Source organism: Lichenostomus cassidix, chromosome 5, assembly GCF_008360975.1.
Source record: "Lichenostomus cassidix isolate B80296 chromosome 5, HeHo_3.0, whole genome shotgun sequence".
NCBI classification, from domain to species: domain Eukaryota; kingdom Metazoa; phylum Chordata; class Aves; order Passeriformes; family Meliphagidae; genus Lichenostomus; species Lichenostomus cassidix.
The window spans coordinates 27014565-27039917 of record NC_139486.1 but is presented as its reverse complement, the minus strand read 5'-3'; the positions used below and the strand labels follow the sequence as shown (position 1 = coordinate 27039917).

The 25353-nt window shown below is 34.4% G+C and overlaps 1 protein-coding gene across 2 annotated transcripts in view; it reads left to right on the top strand.

Annotated features, from left to right (window-relative positions):
* Nucleotides 1-23307, top strand: part of SCFD1 (sec1 family domain containing 1) — a 51724-nt gene extending 28417 nt beyond the window's left edge. Inside the window, exons 15-25 of one of the 2 annotated variants that reach the window (XM_085061966.1) lie at nucleotides 2372-2468; nucleotides 6238-6308; nucleotides 7255-7334; nucleotides 7903-7965; nucleotides 8995-9070; nucleotides 11254-11307; nucleotides 15900-15952; nucleotides 18107-18140; nucleotides 19424-19489; nucleotides 22087-22155; nucleotides 23093-23307. In XM_085061966.1, the coding sequence (XP_084918092.1) occupies nucleotides 2372-2468; nucleotides 6238-6308; nucleotides 7255-7334; nucleotides 7903-7965; nucleotides 8995-9070; nucleotides 11254-11307; nucleotides 15900-15952; nucleotides 18107-18140; nucleotides 19424-19489; nucleotides 22087-22155; nucleotides 23093-23116 (687 nt within the window). In that variant the 3' untranslated portion in view covers nucleotides 23117-23307. The other variant, XM_085061967.1, reaches the window with a different exon arrangement.
* The last annotated feature ends 2046 nt before the right edge of the window (nucleotides 23308-25353 follow it).

Genomic DNA, 25353 nt, shown 5'->3' with positions numbered 1-25353 from the left:
GCTTGTTCTCCAAGTTAACAATTGTGAATCTGTTCTTAAAATTGAAAGTAATTAATTTTTGGATTACATAATTTTATTTTGAAGTTGATCTATAAACAAATACAGACAATTAGTGAATCTTTTTATGTTGTACATTTTTACATGCCATCTGAATAAATTTGTGTTAGACAGATCACCAGCTAAGATAATACGGGCTTTGCCAAATTCAACAGTAATATATTTAACTTTATAAGATCAAGTTTCCACATTTCAAGACAATCCCTTTTTTATTGGAAGCCTTTTGTGTGGGAAAAATATTTTAAACTTAAAAACATTGAATTTAGCTTCACATAACAAGATACAAATGTAGTTAAGACACAAAAAGCAAGGGACTGTAATAGAAAGACTCAAAAAATTGTTGTAGTTTCTTTGCCATTGCTTTATGTCTCTAGAGAGATTTAAGGAAACTATAACACAGATAATCTCCAACATGCTGTAGAATTGAGATTTCAGATGGTTTACCAGATATCAAATTGCATCTGATCTAAAGTCCTTGAAAAAGGCTGGTAGTTCAGTTCTGTTCAGACTTGAAACTACTCTTCTAACAGAAGCTCAAGGTAAATAATAGCTTGAAAGAAGCTCTAGCTCTTTTTTTTTTCTTTCATTTCATGCACCTTCTATGTAGTCATAGTTACTATGACAATCAACAGAAGATATTCTTCTGCCCCTAAAAGTAGCAGGGGGTCATTTTTGAGCACTCTTCATGGTAATTTACTTTATAAGCTGTAATTGCAAGTATCCACAAAAGCTTTAAATTAAGTTGTTGCTTTGCAAGTAACTGCTCTTCTCAAGGAGTTCAGTAAGTGGTGAGTGAGAAATGAAGCATTGTATAGCTACCTGCATCATAACTGTTCACAAAATGCTTTCAATATAAAATTATTCTTGTAATTCATATCTTTTTTACTTTGTTTTCTTCTCTCTAGCTCTTTTTTTGAGGCACTTACAGTACTCAGAAGGTGAAATATCCTAATATTCTTAGGCTAGAGAAGTATGGGGTTTTTTTTGAGGGGTGGTAAAATAACTTTCTTAAAATTAATTTTCTTACTTGTGATCTCAGGAATAATTGTAGAATTCCGAAATATGTGAAAATCAGACTTATAAAATTTTTATGTACTGTCATTACAACAACCACTGTACTGGATAAAAGGTGTTATATCAGTTTTAAATGCTTTGGCATTATCAGGCAAAATTTCTCAAATCACTTAACCCCAGCAAAGCACAGGTGACTCTTGCCTTACTCTGGCAATATCAATTCAGTCTCACAGCGGGTATGATGTGGAGCTGACACACTTCCAAAGCAGAGAGATGGAGATTGACTCTGCCAGTCTCCTTTTTGAGCCAATACAGAGCTGAATGTGTTCAAGCATTAGGATTCAGTTAGTTACCAGATACCAAATTTTTGTAAGCTGAGTAGCTGTAACATTTGTTGTGATGCTACCTTTTAATGTTCACACAATCATAATGATCTGCATTGTAATGGAACATTTTAAAATAAGTTCTGGACTGCATTTTAAAATAAGTTCTGGACTGCATTTTTCTATTTTTAGATTGTAAGCTCATGATCAATAAGTGCAAAGCTTGTCTGTTTGTGCAGATGTGCTGCAATGCAGTCATTACTTGCATGGCCACATGACGTCTTCCATAAAGCTTTTGCCTCAATAATTTTGTATAGTCCCAGTGCCATCCTTCCAAAAAGAGGATTTTCACAACATTTAGATGTGTCATTGTATAATGAGAAACTTCTTTTCCAGTGTTAGCAAGATAATCTAATTATAAACTTCTCCATCTTTGGTGTGAGTGGATGCAAGCCTTTGATCTGAGGTGGTGTTTCAGTACCAGCCCAAGCTGGCAGTTGCCAACTTCTCTTTGGGGTGATGCCTTAATGTATGAAGGAATTTCCCACATTTATCTGCATTGAATAATTGTCTTGTGGTCTGAGCGCCTGAAGGTTCAGAATTAATTTGACATAATATTCACTTGACCATTATTTTTTCTTTTTGCAACATAACACTGTATATGACGGCATGTAGTTCTCAGCTGGGGTAAAGCCATAGTTGAAAACAAAGGTTCTCTTCCAGTTCAATATTCACATCAGACATCCTTGCCTAACTTGCATTTTCACTTTTAGTATGATAATTAAATACACATCAACTTTCTGAGAGTTAATGAAAGCATATTATAATACAAGCATTAGTTACTTTTACTGATAATTTATTTTAAAATAAATTTTTTTAAACAGTCTTTATAACTAAAACTACATGCCTTTTAAAAGAGGAAATGAATATTCTTTCACAGTTTTAAGATGTTAACCCTAACACTTACTCTTAAACAGAGTCGAAAGCTGGATGTGTATTTTGAATATGAGGAAAAAATAATGAGCAAATCCACTCTGGATAAATCTCTTCTGGACATGATTTCTGACCCAGATGGTGAGTACTTTAAATCTGAACTTGGTATAAAAATTTTTAAGATACACAATAAATCTATATCTGCTTGGATTTCAGGGTTGGTAAAGAGCACCCTGCGCAAGACTTGTAAAGAAAACAGCTTTTGTTTGATCTTCAGTAGCAGTCTAGAGAGTTTAGTACTTCAGTTGGTGAATATCCAAAATATTAGAAACTTTTGCAGCTCCACTAAAATCCTTTCCTAACTCCTTATTTTTGAAAGTCAAAATATTTTATTTTTTCTGTTTTTCCAGTATTTAGTAGTATAGCATAGCATTCTGTGGTCTGAACAATGCTAATTCTTTAAAATCCTGCTGCATAATTTATAATATATACATACCTCACTAACACAATGAAAAATTCATAGAATTTGATTAGATCAAGGGGCTGTAATGTAGGTAGCTCCTGCTTGTGTGAGGGAAAAGATGAATGGGACAAGGTGGAGAGAAGAGACACAAGATGTAAATTGGCCAGTTCACTGGGACTCACTTGAAGCTTTGCATACATTGATGCAGCTGTGACATGTCTGTTTTCATCATCTAAGAGCAAGAGCAATGCATCCCAGCTTGTGTTCCAGAAAGGGGTCATATATATCAGAGCCTAGCACACCAGGTGTGCTCAGGTTCTCTATTAGCAGGAGTCACCAGGGATCCTTTTGTGAAAGGCTGAGGCCCAAATGACTTCTCAGCTTTTTGTAGTATTGTGGCATCAACTCTCCTTTCAATCTGTCACAACCATGTGTCAGAACCCTCTGACAGATTTCAGTGTGATGTGATACCAGTTGGCTGGAACAAAGTAACATGCAGAGCAAAATTGTAAAGCTTAAATTATGATCTTTGACTTGTCTGCATACTGGCAATTATGTTGGCAAACCCTAAGCACTTAGAGATGCAGGGTTCCTGCTCTTTTCCCAATGTGCTCTTTAAGAAAATGTTTTGTTGCTGCATGATTATAGTGCACTCTTATAGCTACATACTGGGCTTAATGCCTGCTTGGAGTTCGTATAATGATTCATATTTGTAGAAAGAGTATATATACATCCTGCTGACTTTTTACAAAAACTTTTAATAGTGTCCCTGCTATAAAAGGCAGTAGAAGAAATAGTGCACAGTTAGTAGAAATCTGAGCTCAAATTTTAAAGATCTCATAGTGGGTCAAGGCTAGAAACTAATAAACTTTCAGAAAATCTAGTGTCAGGCATCAATCTCTAATTCAGTAGGTACATTCATTTTTTATATGATGTTAATAAGAATATGTATAATCTGTACTTTTATTAAGCATCAATACAAACTAGTCATTTTCCATTGTATTGGTTTGAAAACAAACCAGTGGGAGATCACAAGTCAGGCTTGAAATTAAAAATAAGTGAAATAATACAAGGAAAAGCACTGACAAAGTCAGATACAACGTAACACCCTGTTAGGGTGGTAGTAGCAGTCCAACTGAAGTAGTCCAGTTGAAGCAGTGATCCTGTGAAGGTCTGGTCTGCAGCTGAAGATCCAGTGGTAGCTCTTGTCCTCTGGGAACCCAGTAGACAGGGCTAGCTCAGGCAGTTCCAAGGCCAGGTTATATCCAGGTGGGAACACCTGGCTCCTCCCTCCTGGGCAGAGCATCCCACCATGGGATGAGATAAGTCCATGAGTCACACGGTGGGTCCCTGATGGCCCATTGCCTGTCATCCAGAGTGGGTCATTAGCAGGTGATAGCAGCTAACGGCCCACAGCTGGTGGTAATAGAATACTTAACTACATCTATATTGCAACCTAGGACATCCATGTTCAGAATTAATATTTCATATACTATTTTGATTTCAGCTTTTATGTTTGCATGAACTTAGATAGGAAAACAAATTTTTTTGCTTGCTTGTATATCCTGCTGGATCAGTTACTTTTTACTTGAATCCACATTTTCTATGCCTTTTTAGATTGCAGTGTAAAGCAAATTGTTTTCCAAGCCTGATGTATCATATCAACATTCCTATTAGCAAGGTTCCACAAGGGAAAGATTAGATTTGCAAGCTAGAATTTTTCTTCATAAGCTAAGTATTCAGGTTTTCATAGTCGTATGTTAGCATTTTACATGCATTGACTAAGTTTAAGTTTATATAAGAAAAAGATTTAAGTTAAATCACAGTGATTATTTCCAGGCAAGCTGTCTTGTAAAACTGTCCAGCCTCATATTGTGTGATTCACTGAGAAATACCAGCAGAAAACATTTTGAAGGAATAATACATCAAGTCTTGCAGTGCTTCCACTGGTGAACTATTTATTGGCATTATGTGTGGGGATATTTGTCTTGTGGACTATGAGATCTGCAGAGCTCTTTATGAAAGCACTTAGATGTGACCACTTAACAGCTTCAGGCTCCAGCCTCCCTTTTGTTACTGTGTTGTACGAATCTACCACTCAAGACTATTAGCTGCCTCCCAGTTTAGTGGATATTATTGTATCCTGGAGTAGTGATAAAATGGGAGCTAAAGGCTGCCTAATGGTTTTTCAATTGAAAATAGAATTTGTTTGTTCCAGGTTTTCTAAGTTTTCTTCAGAATGTTTAGCAGTTTTTCTCTTTTTGTTGTCACAGATTGTAGTCTAGAAAAAAGCAGTGAATATTTGACAGGCAATTGACCTGAGTCTTATAGCTGTTCATCACAGCTTTTTTTGCCCAAGTGAATTCCAGGTGGATCTCTACCTTGTAAGCTGGCTTTTGGTTTAGATAATACAAAGTTTCTTCAGTTCTTGATCTTCTGACTTACTGGTATTTGGTAAAGGTTAGTGAAACCTACTTTCCAGAGACGATTGTACCAAGTCATAAATGTTCATTATGACAGCACTTACTCTTAACTTCTGCCAAACTAAATATATGCTCACTTATAAATGAAAGTTGCAGATTAGATCAGATGGTCTCCTGCTGACATGATCCACATTCCATAGTACGGAAAAAAACCCAAAACAAACAAAACAGAAGAAGAAAAACAGAAAAAAAAGGTCATTTTCTTACCCACAAATACAAGAAAGTGCATTCTTACAAAATATTGTACTAAAGGTATCAGGCTTTTATAATGAATTTTAATTTGAAGTGTTAGTTTTGAGAAGTTGTACTTCTGAAAACTTCTTTTGAAACTATTGTCTTTACTAACAGTGATTTTCTTCTAGAAAAAAAAGATGGTGTTCAAAATCCGCTGTAGTAGTTTGTATTCTAAGTAATGGTTACATCAACCTTTTGACCTGGAGAGATGAATTTTGATTGCATTTTAATAATGCTTCCCCAGAATGGGAAGTGTTTTTCTCCAACAAAAGAGTATTCAGGAGGTGAAATCCTTTCTGAAGGCGAGTTGGAAGTTCAGGGGTTTTTTTCCTGACCAGAAGTTCATAAAGTGCTTTTGCAGTCCTTGAGTATTTCAGTACAGTGAACCACAGAGCTGTATAAGCAGGTTGTAGAGCTAAAAAATAATGTGCTGTGGGTTTTACTTCTGTGATTTTTCTTTAGTCTGCTTTTTCATGGACTTACTTCCAGATAATGCTTGCCATCTCCATGTAAAATAAGCTATAATTTCTCTACATAGCTTATTTAGTATGTTATGTCAAGAATAATATTTAGTACAAACAAAAGGGGAAAGCATAGAAGGCCATGGTTATAGGTAACATTTCTTGTCATAACTAAAGGTCTGCATGTACATATATACGGCTGCTGAAGAGCAATTAATGTACCACCATAGCTACAATTGTAGTTTTTAATTTTTTTTTTTTTTCTGCAGCAGGAACTCCAGAAGACAAAATGCGGTTATTTCTCATCTATTACATAAGCTCAGCTCAGGCACCTTCAGAGGTACCTATGTTCTTTACAGCCTCCAACACCAGATTACACCACAAAGGATTTTTCTGTTTTTTCAGCACTGAGTAGATATTTCTGCTTCTTTGCAAAGGGAAGTATGACACACCCAGGAAATACTAAAATTTTAAATAAATTTTGTCGTATTACCAGGAAATCTGCTCACAACTCTTCAGCCACCATTTCAAAGGATATGAATGACTAATAAGAAGGAATATTATATTGTGAAATATTTAGATCAGAGTTATTACAAGACACATCTTAGCATGGCCTTTATTATTCTGCTCACTGCTCAATAGGAGTAGATAAAGCAAAACATAAATATGACTCATTTCACTCTATCTCTATATGTTCAAGTGTAATTGAGTCAGATGACTAGCAGGTAAATAAAGGACAAATGCCAATATCTGAATAATTCAGGAAACAATTTCTTCATATTTCTTTTAAATTTAGGATGATTAATTTCAAGGAAAATTCTTACTGTGTAGAAATATTACCTGATGGAAAAAATGTTTGGTTAGGCAAATAGAAAACATTTGTATAAATATATATTAGCTCCTCATTGTTTATTATCTACTGTTTTGACATTCTACAGAAACCAGCATCCTGTTAGGTTTGTTGTTAAAGGTGCTAGTATAGATGATTGGTCCCATATCTGAAAGTGCACAGGATTGAATTTCCCCAACATTGTTAAGCTTAATGAGATTTACTCATGGCAAATTTTATTTCAAGTTATTTTTCCCTACTTGGTAGGAAATGGGATTAAGATTCATAATTACTTTTTAACTTGGGTTAATGCTATAACTTTGCGCTGCTTATTTAGCGTTTAGATAAGGATATCTTGTCTTTTCACATGGAGTTAAGAATAGCTTCTTTTGTAAGAACTTTTGTAACTTTTGTTACAAAACAAAACCTTTTGTAACTCTCCACTTTATGATTTCAGATTGATTTGGAGCAGTATAAAAAAGCATTGATGGATGCAGGTTGTAATCTTGCTCCTTTGAGCTACATAAAACAATGGAAGTAAGTAATTTCTTTTTTCTCCTATATGAGGAGAAATTACCTGGGTCCTGGGTAATTTTACAGAACCCACTATTGTATTCTGGAGTTATGTGTTACTTCTACATTGTAAATTATCCTTGAACATTCATTTGGTATAAATTTTTACTGTCATTGTTATGGTAATACATGCAAATCTTATCTTAAAACTAAACTCCAGTAGTGCCAGAACACTATAGAACATAACATGTAGTAGTGCCCTTAATGATCCAGGACAGAAACAACTTACTGAATTAAATGAAAAGTTGTTCTAGTTCAGACTACAAAGTTTGTTTTTGGTTCATACCAAAGGGTCATGTTGCGTATCAGTTATTCTAGTTTTATATGGTATCCAATTGAAATCTTTGTTTTTTATGTGTAAAATCTAATTCCTATTGTATTGGTAGACAAGAGGAATGCATTTGATAAATAGTAACTTCCTGAAGGCGTTTGAAATGCAGAAGTTTTTTCACTTTCAGATGACTAGAGTGGAACATTCTGCAGCAGTATGTGCCATGAGATAAATATTTGATTTCTATCCCTGCTTTCACAGGGCTTTCACTAAGATGGCTTCAGCTCCAACCAGCTATGGAAACACTGCACCTAAACCATTGGGGTATGCTTTTAATTAATTTTTTGTAAGCCTTTGGGTTCTTTTATCTTATTTTAGTAGTGCTGAAAATGTGGTTAGTGGTATACACAGCCCAAAACAAAACATCTCCCTATTTGTAAAACTTTTAAGTTACAGATGATTACAAGCGCTCATCTCCCCTTAACAGTGCATAATACAGAGAGGAAAATAAAAGCATCTGTGACTAAATTCTCAAATTATCTTAATACAGTGCTATCTGCACCTTCCCATTAAGTGCACTCTCACGGGAGAAGAATTCAGCACCAGGAACTGAATCTATGACAGCCATCACTTTGAGCCTTAAGTAGTCAATGGCAGAAGATAAGAGCAGTGCTGTATATTCAAAATTAGTTCTCTCCAGGGTTTGGAGACTGTCAGGGATGCAAGAACACACTGCTATTTCATTGGAATGCTCTGGACTGGGTGTCTGTCTGCTTGTTGAAACGTGTAGTTATTTATTTCAAGACATGAGAAAAAAGTTACTGTGCTACGGTTCCATATATCCCATACAGGATATAGGACTTGGGTCTTTCCATTCTTCAGAGGATTTGAGTCCTCATTCCCAACTTTACTTCTAGGAGTGCCCAGTCACTGACGTAAGGAATCCGTGGCACAGTATGGTTAGAGAGAATTCCAGTGCTGTTTCACTTGGAAAAATTGCTGTTTGATTTGTTGGAGATGCTCAGCATCTCTGTTAACTCTGGTGATCAGATAACCCACTTGAAAGAAACACTGAAATCCTTGCATTACTGAAGGTGTAAAATAAACTGTTCAGTGGATTAAAGACTAGAATTCAAGACTCCCATTGATAGGTGAGGATCTATCTGGTAGATTATAGGTGTATTCCCATACGCTTGCTTGCCATGTGATATGAAGAATATATTTTATGGCAAACTGAATTACTTGGTACTTAGGTCCCATCAGCATTAGTGGGAATTGGATGTCAGTATAAAGCTTAAGAATGCAAATAAAAAGAAAAAGGTCTTACACATAATCTTTATTTTGTTTTTTCAGTCTATTTTCACGTGTTATGAATACAGGATCACAGTTTGTAATGGAAGGAGTGAAGAACTTGGTACTGAAACAACAAGTAAGTTTAAAAAAAAAATTTAAAGTCTGTCATGAGTATTGTGAACATTTGGAAAAACAAATTTCAGTACCTTTGTCATATTAATAGAATTCATTGTACAGTAAAAAAGTAAACATAAATCACTGATGATGGACAGATCTATCACTTTGTAACTTCCAGTTTTCAGATAAGTAACAAATAATGTTCACATTTTCTTAAATACCTCTTTGTAAGGAATTAGATTCCAGTATGCGCAACTAAGACTGATTCCAGCATTATAAAAAGAGCATCTGTGGAATACTCAAAGTAGACTAGACCTTCATAAACAAAAAACTTTAACTATCTGTATCTTTAGAACTGTATGTATTAAGTGAATCTATTCTAGAGTGATTAAAAGACCGAAAGTGTTAGTTCTCTGTTCAATTGCAATTCAAGCATTTCTTGTTTTCCCATATAAGGGTAAAGTACAGCAACCATAATCTTGTAATGTGCATCATGCAAGTATGTTTATAATGTCATGACTACCTTCAAATACTCACTTAACTTTATAAAATATTTCTGAGCATAACTTGCATGTAAATTTCAATGTACACCCCCCAAGTAAAACAACTAACAGCAACAAAAAAGAAACTGGTTGTATAACTTGTAGCTGGAATTTTGAATTATGGTTCCCAGAAACCGGCTTCTCTGTAGAGGACACTTTATTTTCCCAATATATGTACTTTCATCAGATGACAATAAATAAATATTTATTTACAGTTTAAAATCTTAATTCTGTAATATTTTGATGTAACGATTTCTAAGAAAAAGATCATTCATTTTATTATAATTCTTAGTTGAAGAGCCAGAATTTGACTTACAAATACGACATATCAGAACCAAATAAAATGAAATCTTAATTAAAAGTTTACCTTTTTGACCTGCTTAATCTTATCATTGTCATTCTTTGTTTATTCAGCCTGTTCTATACATAATTTATACATGAAAAGTATCAGCTGTCGCACAAAAGTTTAAAAATGGGGTCTCACTTTTGTAAGGTAGTTAATGAAGTTAATTCTGCAGGAATTTTACTATGACTAGATATTATAAGCTCCATTGCACAGTTACAACTCAGTGGTATATCATGAAATATGATTGAGGAAAATTTAAATATACAGCATGCCTGTGTGTTATATTTTATACAGACCTCTTCAGATAAACTAACTGGTAATAATAGAAAATAATTATATTCTAAAGGAGACTTTCTCTTCTTGTTGCATTAAACATTTTGTTGTGTCTGTATATGTGTGGCTTTGAAGAGTTAATGTTACTCTTTACAAAATGGCTTGCATTGTTTTGCATTCTGAGAGAGCAAGAGAGCAATTTGCTAATGTTTTCAGAATATGCCTTTTCTGGCCTTTGATTTCTTCTCCAGGTATTTCAGGGTAGCTAAATAAAAAGCCTTTCTTCTTCATTTCTGTAAGCCTAGTGTAGGTCTGTGGTATTTCAGTTAAAGCTAACTTTTTATTTTTCCTTCAGTAATTCAGGGATTCACGTAGGTTTTTCAGTGTAATATGTAGATCATCCTTTGGAATGTCCTCTTTTGATACATTCTGTCAACAAGACACAATTCCAGTCCTGCTGCTGTGTAAACTGCCCCTCAGTTTATTATAACTGTAGTTTAACTCTTTAATATTCACATCTTTTTTCCAAGCTGACATTTCCCATGTTAAATAAGGAACAGTAATCTTGAATTTCACCATAGTTTATTCCTTGGCAGTTCATCCAAACATTTATTGCCAGGTTTGCTTTTTCATACATTTCTTTGACAACATTAGTTCTTTTTTAGAATCACACCCTTAATTGTCATCATCAGCTTTAAAATTCTTTGCTTAACTGCAAACTATCTTTTTAAATAAGAATCCATATTTGATCACATCTGCATATGTTGGTAATACCTAAATACAGCTCTGTTCCTGTCTTCACACTTTTTTTTTGCACTTCATGTTCATCCCCTAGCTATATGCACCCCAGATGTTTGCATTTTTTGGTCAGAAAAGTAATTTAGGTGATAATAAATAAGCTTAACCTTTACAAAACATAAAATAAAACTGTTTCAAATAGTATTTCAAATGCTTTGTAAACACTTCCATAAGTAATAATGTGCCTGGGAATAGTTCTTAGTAAGCATTTCAGCATTCCATTAATTTCACATTGTTTTACAGAATCTGCCAGTCACACGTATTTTGGACAACCTTATGGAGATGAAGTCAAACCCTGTGAGTACAACTGCCTTCACACAGAAATAGATAGAGAAAATGAAATCTTGAGGCTGTGATATGTGATATGCTAGGGCTATTTTTTTTCATGATAATGCAGCTAAATCCAATTATGCTGTTCTTCAGGAATGGAACCATTTTTATATCTAACAAGACTTTTTTCATTAAAATTGTCTCTAAAAATGACGCTTTATTGTGTCTTACTGGAACTAATAATTTTAGTTTCTTCCTGTTCTGAGCTTCTATTATATTTGTGCTTTACTGAACTACTGTTGCTCCTAAATTTCTACATTAAACTGTGGACTGAAATTTTCTTTGCATCAAGGTGTTTAGGTTTTCTTAAAGAGCACAATTTCAGAAGTGAAGTATTTAGAGAGAGGTGTATTAGGGAAAATTACATTTCCCTCATCTTTAAACTTTGCTATGTAGAGGAAAATATTTTAGTTCTTACTGATTCAGTCATTCTGTATGCAAGCAGGGTGGTTTTTGTCAGAAAAGTCCTCTTTTTGCCTTGTTTCTCTGAAAATTTACTCAGACTATTTTAAATTTTTATTTTACAAACTTTTGAAATGCTGACATGTTAGCTACACAATCAAGGCATTTGCTAGAATTTACAACTAAAAGTATCCCTGAGTCTGTTTATGCATAAAGTCATTCTTCTTCCCATGTATTTTGTTCCTTATTTATGACCAACCTGTGCACATACTTGTCCTGAAAAAATCACCTGTTAAAAGTAATTTAGAAAGCTTTAATATGTTTGCCACATTGTATCAGTCTTCCAATTTTTAATGCCATCAGCGTTAGTCAGAGAGATACAATTGGAATATCTCACACTGGTTAGTAGATTTAAAACATTTTTCTTAGTCCACTTTCACCTTCAGGTATTAACTGTATATACCAGGAGAAAAATAATGGTAAAATATGAAAATTATTAACATGCAAGTAATCCTATTTTCCTAAACTGTACTTCATAGATGATACATGTCATGATTCTTAGTAGATAATTTGCTTTCTCTTAACAAAGAAAGGAATTGACACTGTTTCTAATATCAGTGGATTGCTGTTCCTGTTTGAAAGGCTTGGAAAAGATGTACAGGGCTAGCTTTATTTAGTCAACCAGCAGAGGTCACCCAGAGCACTTAGCACAGAAAGCTGAAATTAAAACTACAGATAACTTACAAGCAGGTGAAATTTTTTTTTTTTTAATAAACATTAGCTTTCTCAGGCTACAAGTTTAGGAGTTTATTTAGAAAAGTTTACAGGTCATATGAGGGTTTTCTCTGACTTCATTTTTTTGCATTTTAGTTAGTAGAAAGCAGCTACCAGCACTTTGATGATTTGGACAAAACACTGATCTTCTCCCTTAAAAAAAGCAGCGTTTGAGCCAGTCTGTCAGTCAGCAGGCCTGTTCCACTGCCATGGCAGAGGCTGATACTCATGACAGAAAACAGGGAGTCCCACTTTTCAAGTCATAGGAGACCAGGCAATCCCTAAAGACCGATGCTCCTAACCTGCAGGGAAAGGGACAGCAAGTGTGGGAGTAAGTTTCAGCTAAAAGAAGCAAGCCAGAGAGCCATTGTGGAATATGTTTAGACTTGCTGTACCATCAACGGAAGTGAAATTGTATCTGGAAAAGGTCAATGCGTGGAAATACACCATTGTGGCTTCTGTTCATCTTCTGATGTGTGAGATCCTTTTCTGTTCCCCAGAATAGAAAACTACTGCACTGCAGGCAAAACACGAAGGGAGAGGAAGAAAAGTTCAAGATTTTATTTTTTACAACACAGAAAAAAAATCTTCTTTATAGTTCAAGAAATCTTATTAACCACAGTAATCAGTGTATGAAATGTACACACAGATGAACAGTGTGATCAAAATTAGAGCAGATTATTGAGATGTCAAGCAATTATTACAATGAATGTAAATCATTTAAATTAGTTTCTAGATATTAACTGCAACAATAAAGGAAATACATGAAATGTGCATACAGCTTGTACCACAAACATTCACATGTATTATTGTCAGTTGAAATCTTAAACCTATTTAGTATGATATCCTATGCAAAACTCTGTAGGGTTGTCTGTAAATCACATTCTGTGGTGCTTGTCTCTGCTGTTTCTTTTGTTTTCCAAGTTTTTTAGAAGCAGGAACAGCTAGAACAGTTCTTATGAGCCATAATACCATCTTGTAATGTTTTTAATTTGTCAAGATTGTTTACCTATAGTTACACCTTTTATTGAAATACATATTCAGAAACATTCCTTGATGACCTTAAAAGTAATCAGTTCCTTGTGGGTACTTTAAATAATAATATTTATTGTTAAAAGCACATTTTTAAGCAATTGTTTTTGAGGTTGTATTTTAATGAAGGAGTGTTCTGGTCATAGAACTAATACTTGCTTTGTTTTGGTATCATTAAACAGAGTTTGATTGAAACCTTTAATCTTCCTAAACAAACAAATAAAAAAAAAATCTTACTGTCAAGTAGACACAAATTTTAATCCTTATTTACGAAATCGACTACCATTTCCTATGGAGTTATCGAGATTCTTTTAAGGATCTTCTAGAAAATGGTTTGATTACTGAGTGAGGACAATCTTTGATTAGTAAAGGTTTACTAAGTGGTTTGGCCTCTGTCAGCACACTGTGTACATTTGTATTGGCTTAAGAGGTAGATAGATCTTATTTGTGATATATATTAATGAAACTATATTTTGGTTAATGCTGTCCTTTCAGTGTATATGGTACCTTTCAGGCTTGGGATATATTGTAGGATTACCTCTCATGCATTACAAAGAAAAATTCTGAAAGTAGAAGGTTTCCTTAACTCAAATTAGTCCTGTTAGATTCTGCAGAAAAACAAATATAGACTGAAAGTCAGTGACATTTCTATGGGTCTTCATCCATTTTAATTTGAAATATTGAAAACTAAGTTTATAATTTCAGAAGTATTCATTTTCTTCTGGAATTGCTTAGGTAAGTCACAAATTCAGTTGTGTGTTAAGGAAAGTGCTGTACAGGTGTTTTTATTGGCAGACTAGCTATTTATTAAAGGAAACAAATCTAGTAGGGTATCTTTTCCCTGCACCCTCAGCACTGATTTCAGCAGGAATAGTGTATTTAAACAGCAACAAAAAAACCCCTAGGTTATCACATTTCTATTGCTTTACCTCTTTTCATGTGTCTACTTACACAAACCCACAGTGAAAAAACATAGCAGTAATACATTCAGGAGTAAATGTTTATAATGTGTTTATTAACTCTGATTTTTAGTTCTGGCATTAATCTGTAATTCGTTCTAATAAGCAGAGAAAGTGCAGCTCTTTATCCCAGGTGAAGGTTTCTCAAAGACCTCTCAGTGTTAGTCTCTCAGTATCTGTCCATTCCCAGCTCCCTCATTACCCCAAAGTCACTATACCACCTTCAGGTATGAAGCTGCACAATCATGCATCCTGGCAGACTCCAGTAGCTGAAATTCCCAGTGGAGCATATAAAAGCATTTTACAGAGATTCAGTGTGAAATTAGATCTCTTTTTTTTTAAGCCAAACTGCAGGATAAGAGATTTATTTTAGGTAATTACATAAAAGTCTGTAATATCAAATAGATTTCTTTTCTCTGTGTGTAACCACCACATGCATATTAAATACTTTTTAGTACTAGAGGTAGTTATGCTTTGTGAGCTCTAGTAAATTCCCCAGATAATTTGTCTACTACTCAAGAAGTATTATTTCTGCTCTACAGAATCATCAAAACTTGGAGGTCTTTGCATGTAAGCACACAGATGAAATCAACTGTAGTTCTGCATGCAGTTTATCAACAAACTTAACTTCACAGTACCTGGATGAAAATGTAGTATAGAAACAGGAGAAAGCCAAGAAGTTGTCAGAAGGAGTTACTAAGAAGTTTTGTTTTTCATCTGTAATAACTGGCAAAAATCCTGCTTGTTGCCAGTAAAAATATTGGAAGTGTCTCAGTGTTCTGTGTGAAGAAAAACTTTTTTTTTGTAGAGTTTAGACAGTCAGACTTTTCAAATTCTTGTGGAACTCATTTCTTCTTCAAGAGCTTAATTTTGGTTTAATAGTAGTCATAAATCATGAAATAAGAAGGATAAGTTACATAACAGTAGCAGATTTTGATCTGTCTTGTCTTTAGCACTCTGCCGCAGAAGTGTTTTGTTTTATAATGTAAAATCAATAGCAGATCTCCATAACCTGGAAAATTTTAGTGTTTGTAACTAACCATTGGTGTTCTTCTAAAGCTGGTAACTACTTAATTTTTCTTTCTGCATTCTGTCTTTCTATTGGGATTTATTATACAACCAGTGTATTTTTTGGAAAGTGTATGATAGTCAGTTTTAGATGAACCAGAAATAAAAAGCTCAATAGCACCCTTCATAGCTTCTCACTGTTGTTTATTCTGTACTGGTTCAGTTATATACTAACTTTATAAATATTAGTGGGCACCACAATTAATGTTGAATGATGTGATGGGAAATGATACTGATTTGAGCAATGTTTAGTGTAATATATACAAGCAAAAATACATAAGCCAAAATTCCGATCTTTTGAGATAAAAACCTACTTTTTAATAGGAGACAGATGACTACCGCTATTTTGACCCCAAGATGCTACGAGGCAGTGACAGGTGAGTTTTGCTTCTTTCCTTGTAGTCTGTGAAAAGACTAACTCAGGAAATATATTTTTATTTTACTTGCTGACTACAAGTTATTAATTTTAATCACTAATTCTAAGTCAAGACAGTTGGTGTTGAAGGAATTCACAATGAGAACTTGGATCAACCAGATAACTTTTTACAACACTGCAAAAAAAATCCAAAAAAACAAATGCTAACATGTACATCAATTTAGTCACAGGAATGTGCATTAATATTTAGCAATCATACATGTTAGAGTTCTTCATAGCTGTACTCTGTGGTTTCTTAGAAACTTTGTGGGTTTTCACTGTTAAATAGTCATTGGATAGAGCACCAAAATTTCTTTGCTACTTTTTAAACAGTTATAATTTTGATTTGATTACAACCCTTCTTTAGTAGTTTGTTAATAAGCTTTTAAGAAAAATTATTAAAAGTTGACTGCATTCACTTTTGTATAGGTAGGTGCACATTTTCTGTTCATGTGCATATGAAGAGAGTCTTGGATATAGTTTATTTTGCCAGTAAAAGAGAGGAAGAGGAATTACACTTGAATTTATAAACCTTTATCTTTTGCTTTGTATCTTTGACCAATAACTGGCTGATAGTCTCACTGAATATCCTAGAAACAGAGAAGATACTTAATTTTTATATACCTTCTAAAAATAACTCTCATCAAACCTGTGGGAGAAGAATCATCTCATTTAATTGTTCCAGTTTGTTACAGGATCCATGTGGATAAAGTAGATCCAGGCTTGGTTTTAATTATTTGCGTGAAAAATCTTGTCTCTGCTTTGTCTGTTCTTGAAACAGGGAAAGTAAGAGGTCATAAATTTCAGATAATGTGTGTGTTTTATTGAAGGTATTACAGATTAGATAATTTCAAAGATAAGCAAATTTTTAAATGATCAAAAGAGAAAAGTGCTAGTATTTTATGTTTCATTTTGATTTCAACTGTGACTGTTTTGTGATGCTTTTATAGCATTTTTGGTGGATTTTGTGCAACAGTGCAAAGATTTATGTACCTCAAACCAAAGGACTTTCTCATGTAAATGTGCCTTTTTCCCCACTGTGTATAGTTCTTACGTTGCTCTAAGCAATGTAAAAATCTTCATTTACAGCAGTTCATAAATGTGCCAATCTGTGTAGCTATAATAATCATCACAGGGAAGAGCTTTTAATTTCTTGTTTGGAATTTGTACATGAACTCAAGTTATATTCCATAAATCATATTTAAGCATAAGAGCAAAACTCTAATATAGCCATATAGCAGTTTTTCTCATTCTCCCTTCAAATATTTATGTAGACAATAAAAGTCTTGACAAAACAGTGATATTGAATAGTATAATTAATGGATTTGATTCAAAGTGACTAATTCTATTTTCTAGTCTACTCCAATTTTAAGAAATACTGGCATTTCTACTTACTATGTTTTAAATAGAGTAGGAACTGCGTTGTTACTAATTCAGTCTTAGCAAAACAGCATCTTTCTATCCTGTGTAAAGCCTATGTCAGCTGCAAACAGGCCTTGTCCTCTGAAAGAGTAACACAAAATATATGTGGATTTGTTATATTATACTCAAAAGATGAAAGAACTGGAGTAACAGTTCTACTTACGGAGAGTCTGTAGTATTCATGACAGACAAAGCAGCACATTAGAGATAGCCATTCCCTTTTAAAGCCTATTTTTCTAATACAGTGGTGTCTGTGTTGAGTCAGTTGTTCTTAGTCACTCAGAGAAAACACCTTGAAATAGGAGAAAAGGTAAATTGAAGGGGGAAATGCAGTGCTTTTAATCTATGGTAGACCATTAGATGTATTTGACTACAGGGCAGGAAGGCAGTGGTAGTGTGTGAGCAAAGGGCAGGAGAGCAGATTGACCCTTCACAGCTTTTTCTTCACTTTCCCCTTCCTCCTGACGGTGCAGGGTGATGCAGGAAAAGAGGTTTCTCCCCCTCTCCCTGCTACCTGCCTTTGCATGGAATGCACAGAATGAATGCAAAAAGGCAGTTATTGTTCTATTTTATATTTTGGCCTAATGTTATATAGCAGTCCATAAATATGATGGGTATGTGATGCTTATTTTGCATAATTCTATTAATGTGTATTAAAATTTGAGTTGTATATTTTTTGTGTTTCTTTTTATAGCTCAGTTCCAAGAAATAAAAATCCATTCCAGGAGGTAAGTCACATCGAAATTACTTTTCAATGTTCATGTGTTAAAAATAAATAAATGCTGAAGAACAGTCATTTTTGATGATCATGATTAAGAAAATGAGAGGTCTTATTTGCAAAAAAGCACTTAGACTAATTATATCTAGTCTAATTATAATTAGCTGTTTTTCTGAAGAAGGCTTTTCATCTTCAAAGGACTATGTAAGCATTAACCAATACTGGGGAAAAAATGTAGAAAATTCTTCTGAAGGTACTTACGGGGATTTACTAATGCCATAATTGGGTGAGCAATTTAAACCCCCTCTTTTTACACCAGATTTTCAGAATGCTCTCTAGATTTAATCCTTTGTCCAACCTTAAACAACAGGGTTGACCACTGATGTAAAGGACTATTTTAAAGAGTCTCTGCAATTAAAAGAAAAAAGCAAAATAATGAATATTGTCATTTCATACGAATGCCTGTAACTTTCAGTATTTTTCTACATAAATATTTGTAAATAGTAAAAGTCTTATCTGATCTTACTACCAAGTTTCATAAGCAAAATATTTGCCTTGGCAATATAGAAATGTCTCAGGTTTCTCATGAAATGTCCTAATTATCCTCCAGAACAAAATAAATACCATGTGGTATCATATATATATATATATATATATATATATATATGGCTTCAGATGGTCATAACAAAAATATCAGTAGTAACATAAAGGCTATATAAAATTAATATAATTTTATAATGGTCAAACAATTTTGGATAATGAATGTTAACAACAATATTACGACTGTTAAATCTCCTTTTTCTAGTCATGAATTGTTCTCTTTTGAACACAGCCCAGAAAATACTGATGGCCTTTACCTGTAATACCGTAAATAATTAGCAGTAGTAGGTGGGAAAGGAAAAAATAATGGAAAAGTGTATTTCTTTATGACAGAAGTATTTTATTTATGGCCCAAATGAATTCTTAAGCATCCATGGAAATATTTTAACTGTTCCTATGGTCCCTGAAGGCATTTCTGGACAAAAAAAAGAAACATGTTGAAACTGTATATGTATCAGGTATGTGTGAATAGAAGAGAGTGACATGTTAAAAGCTCTCAGCTTGCTAATTTGCATCCTACCAAAACTTCAAATATCTTCTTTCAAATAAGAAGCAGTGGTTCTGTATCCAGTTCTTCTAAGACTGCAGCGTGGTTGTGATGATTTTTGTTGTGGGTTTAACAATTTGGTATTTCATTACTGAAATTTTAAGAACTTGAATGCATATTCTAATAGTGTGTCTATTGCCTTTTAGGCCATAGTGTTTGTAGTTGGAGGAGGCAATTATATTGAATATCAAAATCTTATTGACTACATTAAGGTATGTACACTTCTGTCAGTTGTATTCCTTAACTTACTGATAAAAACCAGATAGAGCATATTTTCTGTAATATTTAGTATTTGGAAGATAAAGTCTATGAAATTAGCCTTAACATCCTTATTCTATACAGAGTCTGGGAAAAAAAAGGAATGTAAGAAATCAGTAGAAATTGTGGATTACTAATTCAGACCAACAAAGACTTACTGTTTCTGGTATTTTGCTCATGTTGCTTTTTGGAGTTGAGTAAATAAACTGCATTCTGTTTTATTTTGTGTTCATACACACCAGCATGGTTGAAAACTGTCAGCAGATGCAGCAAACAGAATTAACCTGTTTTAGAGTTTTGTTAGTAGTTTTCATGTGCTGGTATTAAATAAAGCAGCTGTAGAATATCATAACCTTGAAAGTAAGGAACTGCTCAGAATTCTCTAGTTTTCGTAAATTTTGCCAAAGAGATACCACAGTGCTTTTTCATATTGCAGCTTTGAATTCATATGCAGTATGAATTCAGTTCAAAGTCAGACCTGCAGATAACAGCATCTTATTTTATAACAATCTTACTTGGTCATAAACTATGTTGTTTCCGAAGCCTACATAATGTGAAAACTATGCTATCTGTCAAAGCAAATATCAGATTGGCATCAATATCCAAGCATTTATTACCCACATTTAAAAGTTTTCACTGCTGATTTCATAGAAGTTCATTTTTGTTAAACTGCATCATTTGATTCTGTGTAGAAATCCTACAAAGTGTAATATGCACAAGGAAGAAAATATGTAACCAACTATGTAGCATATTTAATGTCTCTGGTTCCAGCTGGCCAGACTAGCAGAGCACATGTATACCAAAAATCAGTGGATGAAGAGCCATGACTAAATCATTACAGTCCCTGGGAGGGAGGGGAGGTATTCAAGCACTTTCCAGGAACTAAAAAAAATTCAGAAGTAATCTTAGTAAAATTTTGAAGAAGGTAATTGTTTAAGAACAGCAGCATGCCATTCTTTCTTCCTGATCTCAATCTTGTTCATGGTACGGTTGTCCTGTCCTGTGGTAGATTGGATTGAGCTTTTCACACAAAAGAATAAATACAGAGCATTAGTCACTGAAAAACACTTCTTCTACAAAGCACATTACAGTTTTATGTCCAGGTAGATCTTGAAGAATGTGAAGTCAGAATGTGTGTGCTGAGTTTCTCCCTGTAACAGGGAGGCATTTTGGAACAGAGCTAGTCTGGGTACGGGAAAGGATAGGAAGAGGAATGTAAATTAAAGAAATCATGTATGTTTGGCTTAGCACTCATCACTATCCTCAGTAATTAATTGAGTGAGGCATCTGCCTGTAGCAGAGTGTGTTGTCAAATGTTTAGCTTGCTCCATAGTCTACCCAAAGCCACTTTAGGTACCATATCAATCCGAAAGATGCCCAGCAACATGAGTATTTGTTAATTCCTACTAAAACAATCTCTGAATTCCCTAGAGATTAGTTCACTTCTCTGATTGTAGTTGCATGCTGATGCAGCTGAGGTTTGCTGTGTATGTGTATATACAAGGCATTTGTGAGATAACAAACACTCAGCACTTCATACAAAGTGGCAGGAAGCTGAAGTTTCAGAGGAGTAAGAGGGAAAACAAGGTCACTTGATAAACAGATGGAGAGGACAGAAGGAACTGAAAATTATGGAAATGGTAATGTTAGATCTTACAGAGTCAGAAGTTGGATGTACTTTTTCTTCTGGAACCTGTGAACAAAGGTTTTTCATCACAGTTGTCGCAGCTGAAAGGTGCTGTATGTTTCTCCACTCAGGCTGTGTACTAGTGCAGTAGGAGATGGACCTCCCAAGGGGGAAGATTCCCTCACCTTTATTCCCCTTAGCCCTTTGCTCTTGAAAAAATGAGGTTAATGAAAATCTTCATTCTACCTCCCACCACCTGGAAGCTTGTGTGCCTCTCCCAGGTGACTCCTACAGTCTTACCCAATAAAATTTGCTTTTCCATGTGGTAGACTTCCAGCATCTATTGTTTCCACAGATGTGGCTTATTAATTATTCTCAAATTCAATCAGTCTTCCTCCAGAATAAAAAAGAGAAGAATCAACAGCTCTGTTCTTGCAAGCAGATACCACAGAGATTTTATTCACTGCTTTATTTTTCTAAGCACTATTCGTTTTGCCAGTATGCCTCTGAAAGCACAGAGAAAGTATTTTGAAACTTTCTAAAACAGGAAGCAATGTTCATTCAGCTTTGACATTCTGGAGTTTTTTTGTAGAAGAATTAAGGGGAACCTTCAAATCCAATTATTTTCAGTTCTGTGCTAGAATGGACTATCTCACAATGTCAAAAAGCCAATATTTTTAATGTCATTAAGGTAGATTGTGCCTTAAAATAAACGTATTGTCCAAGTGCAATTCAACATGTTCAAAATGTGTCATCAAAATTGCAAGCATAGGGAGCCTCCAAGAGGAGGCTAGCATACTGTTTTGTGCAAAAGAATTTAGTATATCCTTTAATTTCCTTTTGAAGATGCTTAAAAAGATACTGCTTGTTAATCTTCTGCTACTCTGTTAAACACTTGATTTCTTACAGACTTTTCTTTTTTAGGGTAAACAAGGTAAACATGTCCTGTATGGCTGCAGTGAACTTTTTAATGCTACACAGTTTATAAAACAGGTAGATAACTTTGATAACCTCTATAATAATTATTACTTCTTTATCTGTAAGTTGATTTATATAACTCTATATCTCCATGGATTTTTATGAAAAACCCAAATTAATCTGTGAAAGACTAATACATGTTCTTGTTACCTATTTTCATTTGCTTGAAGCGGAGTTCTGAAGTAATTATTTTTAATTAGCTCTTGAAGGCCTGTTATCAATGTGAGTTCACAGGTAATGCACGTGAACAAGTTCATAATAATTTTTTTACATAAATCCTACTGAAAAAATCTCAGTCAGTTCTTGGAACTTTCACAAACAGCGTGTCTTTCCAGGGTATTCTTGCAACTTTTTCAAGTTACAAGATCTTTAAACCTTTGTCCTGGTTTATAAATATCTATAGACATGCAGATGTAAAAATACTGGGCTAGTGGGAGCTTGATGTCCATACCTATACTAAAATCTGTCATTTAGTGCTGTTAAAAACATCATTACTTCTCTACACCTCATTCCAATACAAATATAAAAATTATGCATGGTGCTGAGCAAATAGCAGCCCTTCAGTAGCTGTCACCACTTATGGTATTATGTCCAAGATGAGAGTAAGTTGCTATTCAAAACTACATTTTAACTAAATTAATTCTTGTTGCAGTTGAAGGGAAGAAATGGTACTGGCTAGCTTTTAACTCCTCACTCAGCTTAATTTACGTTTGTTTTTTGTCTTGACTGTGTACACTGTACCTTTATTTCATGAGATACATTCAAATCTGAAGATTTGAAGCTCAGGTTCTCTCCTCTGAGAGTATGCATTAAATATTCTCTTACAGCATACTTTTGGTTCTCAGAGACAAACAAAGCTTATATGACAGAAATATTTTCTGTATGAAGTGGCTATTAGTGACTGAAAAAATGAAATTAGCAATGTAATGATCTTTTGTCTCTTCATGTTTAGCTGTCCCAACTTGGCCAGAAATAAGACTGAAACACTATTACCTGGATGGCAACGTGACAACAGAGAATTGTTACAACATTCAGATACCTTCATATCTTTAATTTTGTCATTATATTAAAACTTAAACTCATTTCATTAATATGATAACTTTTTTTAAAAAATCTGTAATTAATACGGTGTATATCAGCATTTCAGAAATAAAACTTAAAACCTGCTGTGTTTTTGGTGGGGGTCAGTTTCACATTATTACATTTTAATTGCAGTATTAGCTATGGGACATGGCTGAAAAGTATGGCATTTTCAAGTTCTTATATGTAAGTTTCTGATACAATGGACAGGGCAATAGCTTTAAGAAACGGTCAAATCTGTCTTTAGGAGTTATGCTCTTCTTGAAAGCCAGAATATCTTTATTTAACAAAATTCAAAAGAACAGAACTGCTTTTCAGGGCCACAGACAAATAGCCTTAGTGCAAGAGAACTACTTCTAGTTCTTACCCTTTTACTTTACCAAAGTCATTATTTGGTTTGTGCAGTCTTTGCATTATGGTCGAAAGATGTACTGGAAGATACCTCCAGTGCAAGTTTCTGGTACAGTAATTTAGCCTTTCTCTTAAGGTTAAGAGAAAATTGCTTGCCAACACAGTCACAGTTTCAAACTGTAAAACTGAACTCTTAAATAATTTTCTTTGCACTTTTTATTGTAACTACTTTGACTATTATGTTTGGGAAGAACCCAAGTCATACTCACAAAACAGCTCTTAGCTGTTTTATAAGCACATATTCAAAATACAGTTTTTAACAATTCCATTAGGTAGGAGCAATTTAGTAGTTTAAAGAATCCAGTAATGATAGCTCTGGAGAACGCATACAGGAATTGAGAAAAAGCAACAAAATTCTTTTTTACAGATGGAGGTCTCTGCCTTTAGAAATTTCCTCTCTAGAAGCAGCTCTGCTACTGGTGAAGCAATAACATGACTTCAAACTGAGGTCTAACACACTCAAAAAGTGAAAACAATTCTTGTGGGTTTAGTAGCAAACTGTGAGAATTACTGACTTACTGTAAATTGTTCAGTAGTGCTTTTTGCACTGTTTTTCAATGTTGAATGTTAGTTTTGCACTAAACCCTATGCCCTTTCTCCAGCTAGATTGTTTTCCAGAACATCTGTGCAAGAAATGCAGTTGATCTATTCCTTAAAAATATCACAAGAAGAATATACATAATCTAGACCATGTTATCAAAAAGTAATAATGTAAATTAATTATCTCAGCGAAGTGTTGTAAGCGACTCCATGATACTGCTATAAACTTCTAATTTTGCCAAGTCAATAATATTTACTATGGTGTTCATTGTAGTTGTTGCATGTGAGCACTCTCCAAGATTTCAATAAGCAAGGACTCACTGTCAAATGCAGTTTGTTAGTCTAATTCCCTATCTAAATATACATATATATGCTATATTTGTTAGCAAAAGCAAGGTCAAAGTGTGTCAGGAAAAGAAAATTACGTTTAAAGTGTTTATTACTTCTTGTGGGAGTTTGTTCCAGGCACTTGAAATAATCCCTCCTCAACTGTGCTTCCTGTGCAAAGGGTTTTAACCTTGCGGCTGACAACCAGCTTATGAAAAAATCTGCCGGTTGGGTTTTGTCCAGATCTTGGCACTGCTCACTTGAACCAGAAGCACTCCTAAATCCGAGCTTACAGAATTTGCTCTTGAAGTAAATTGTGTAAAGACAGCAGAGTTTACTTTGCTGGCTACATTCAAAAATCTGTTTTCTATCTTTACTATATCTCTGGAGACAGGTTTTTCTTGTGCCCAGTTTTCTAATTGGATCTTCAGGTCTGCTGTTTGGTCAGGCACTGGTCAGTTTGGGGGTTGGATTTTGAAAAGAAAAATGAATACAGTTTTTATGCTTCTAACATTCTTCTCCTTCATCTCCAAAATAGTTTTCTGGTTTTGTTGCAGGAGTAGTTCTGAAGCTCTCTGTTACCATGAAGTTATGCATGTACTGCTCTGTCTCTCTTAACAGTGTCCATACCTCATGTTTCTTCCTTGCTAATGTAACCTGAATTATGGCGTGCTAGTTTTTGTTGCATGGCCCTTTTTCCCAAGTACCTCTGTGGATTTAGGAACATGGAAGGTTGTGCAAGAAGTCTTTGGTTAATCTAGAGGCAAACCATGTCAGAAACAAGTTGTCTCTTTGGTAAGCTTGTTCAGTTTATAGGTGTCACTGTGCCCTTCATATCCTCAGAGGTCCCTCAAA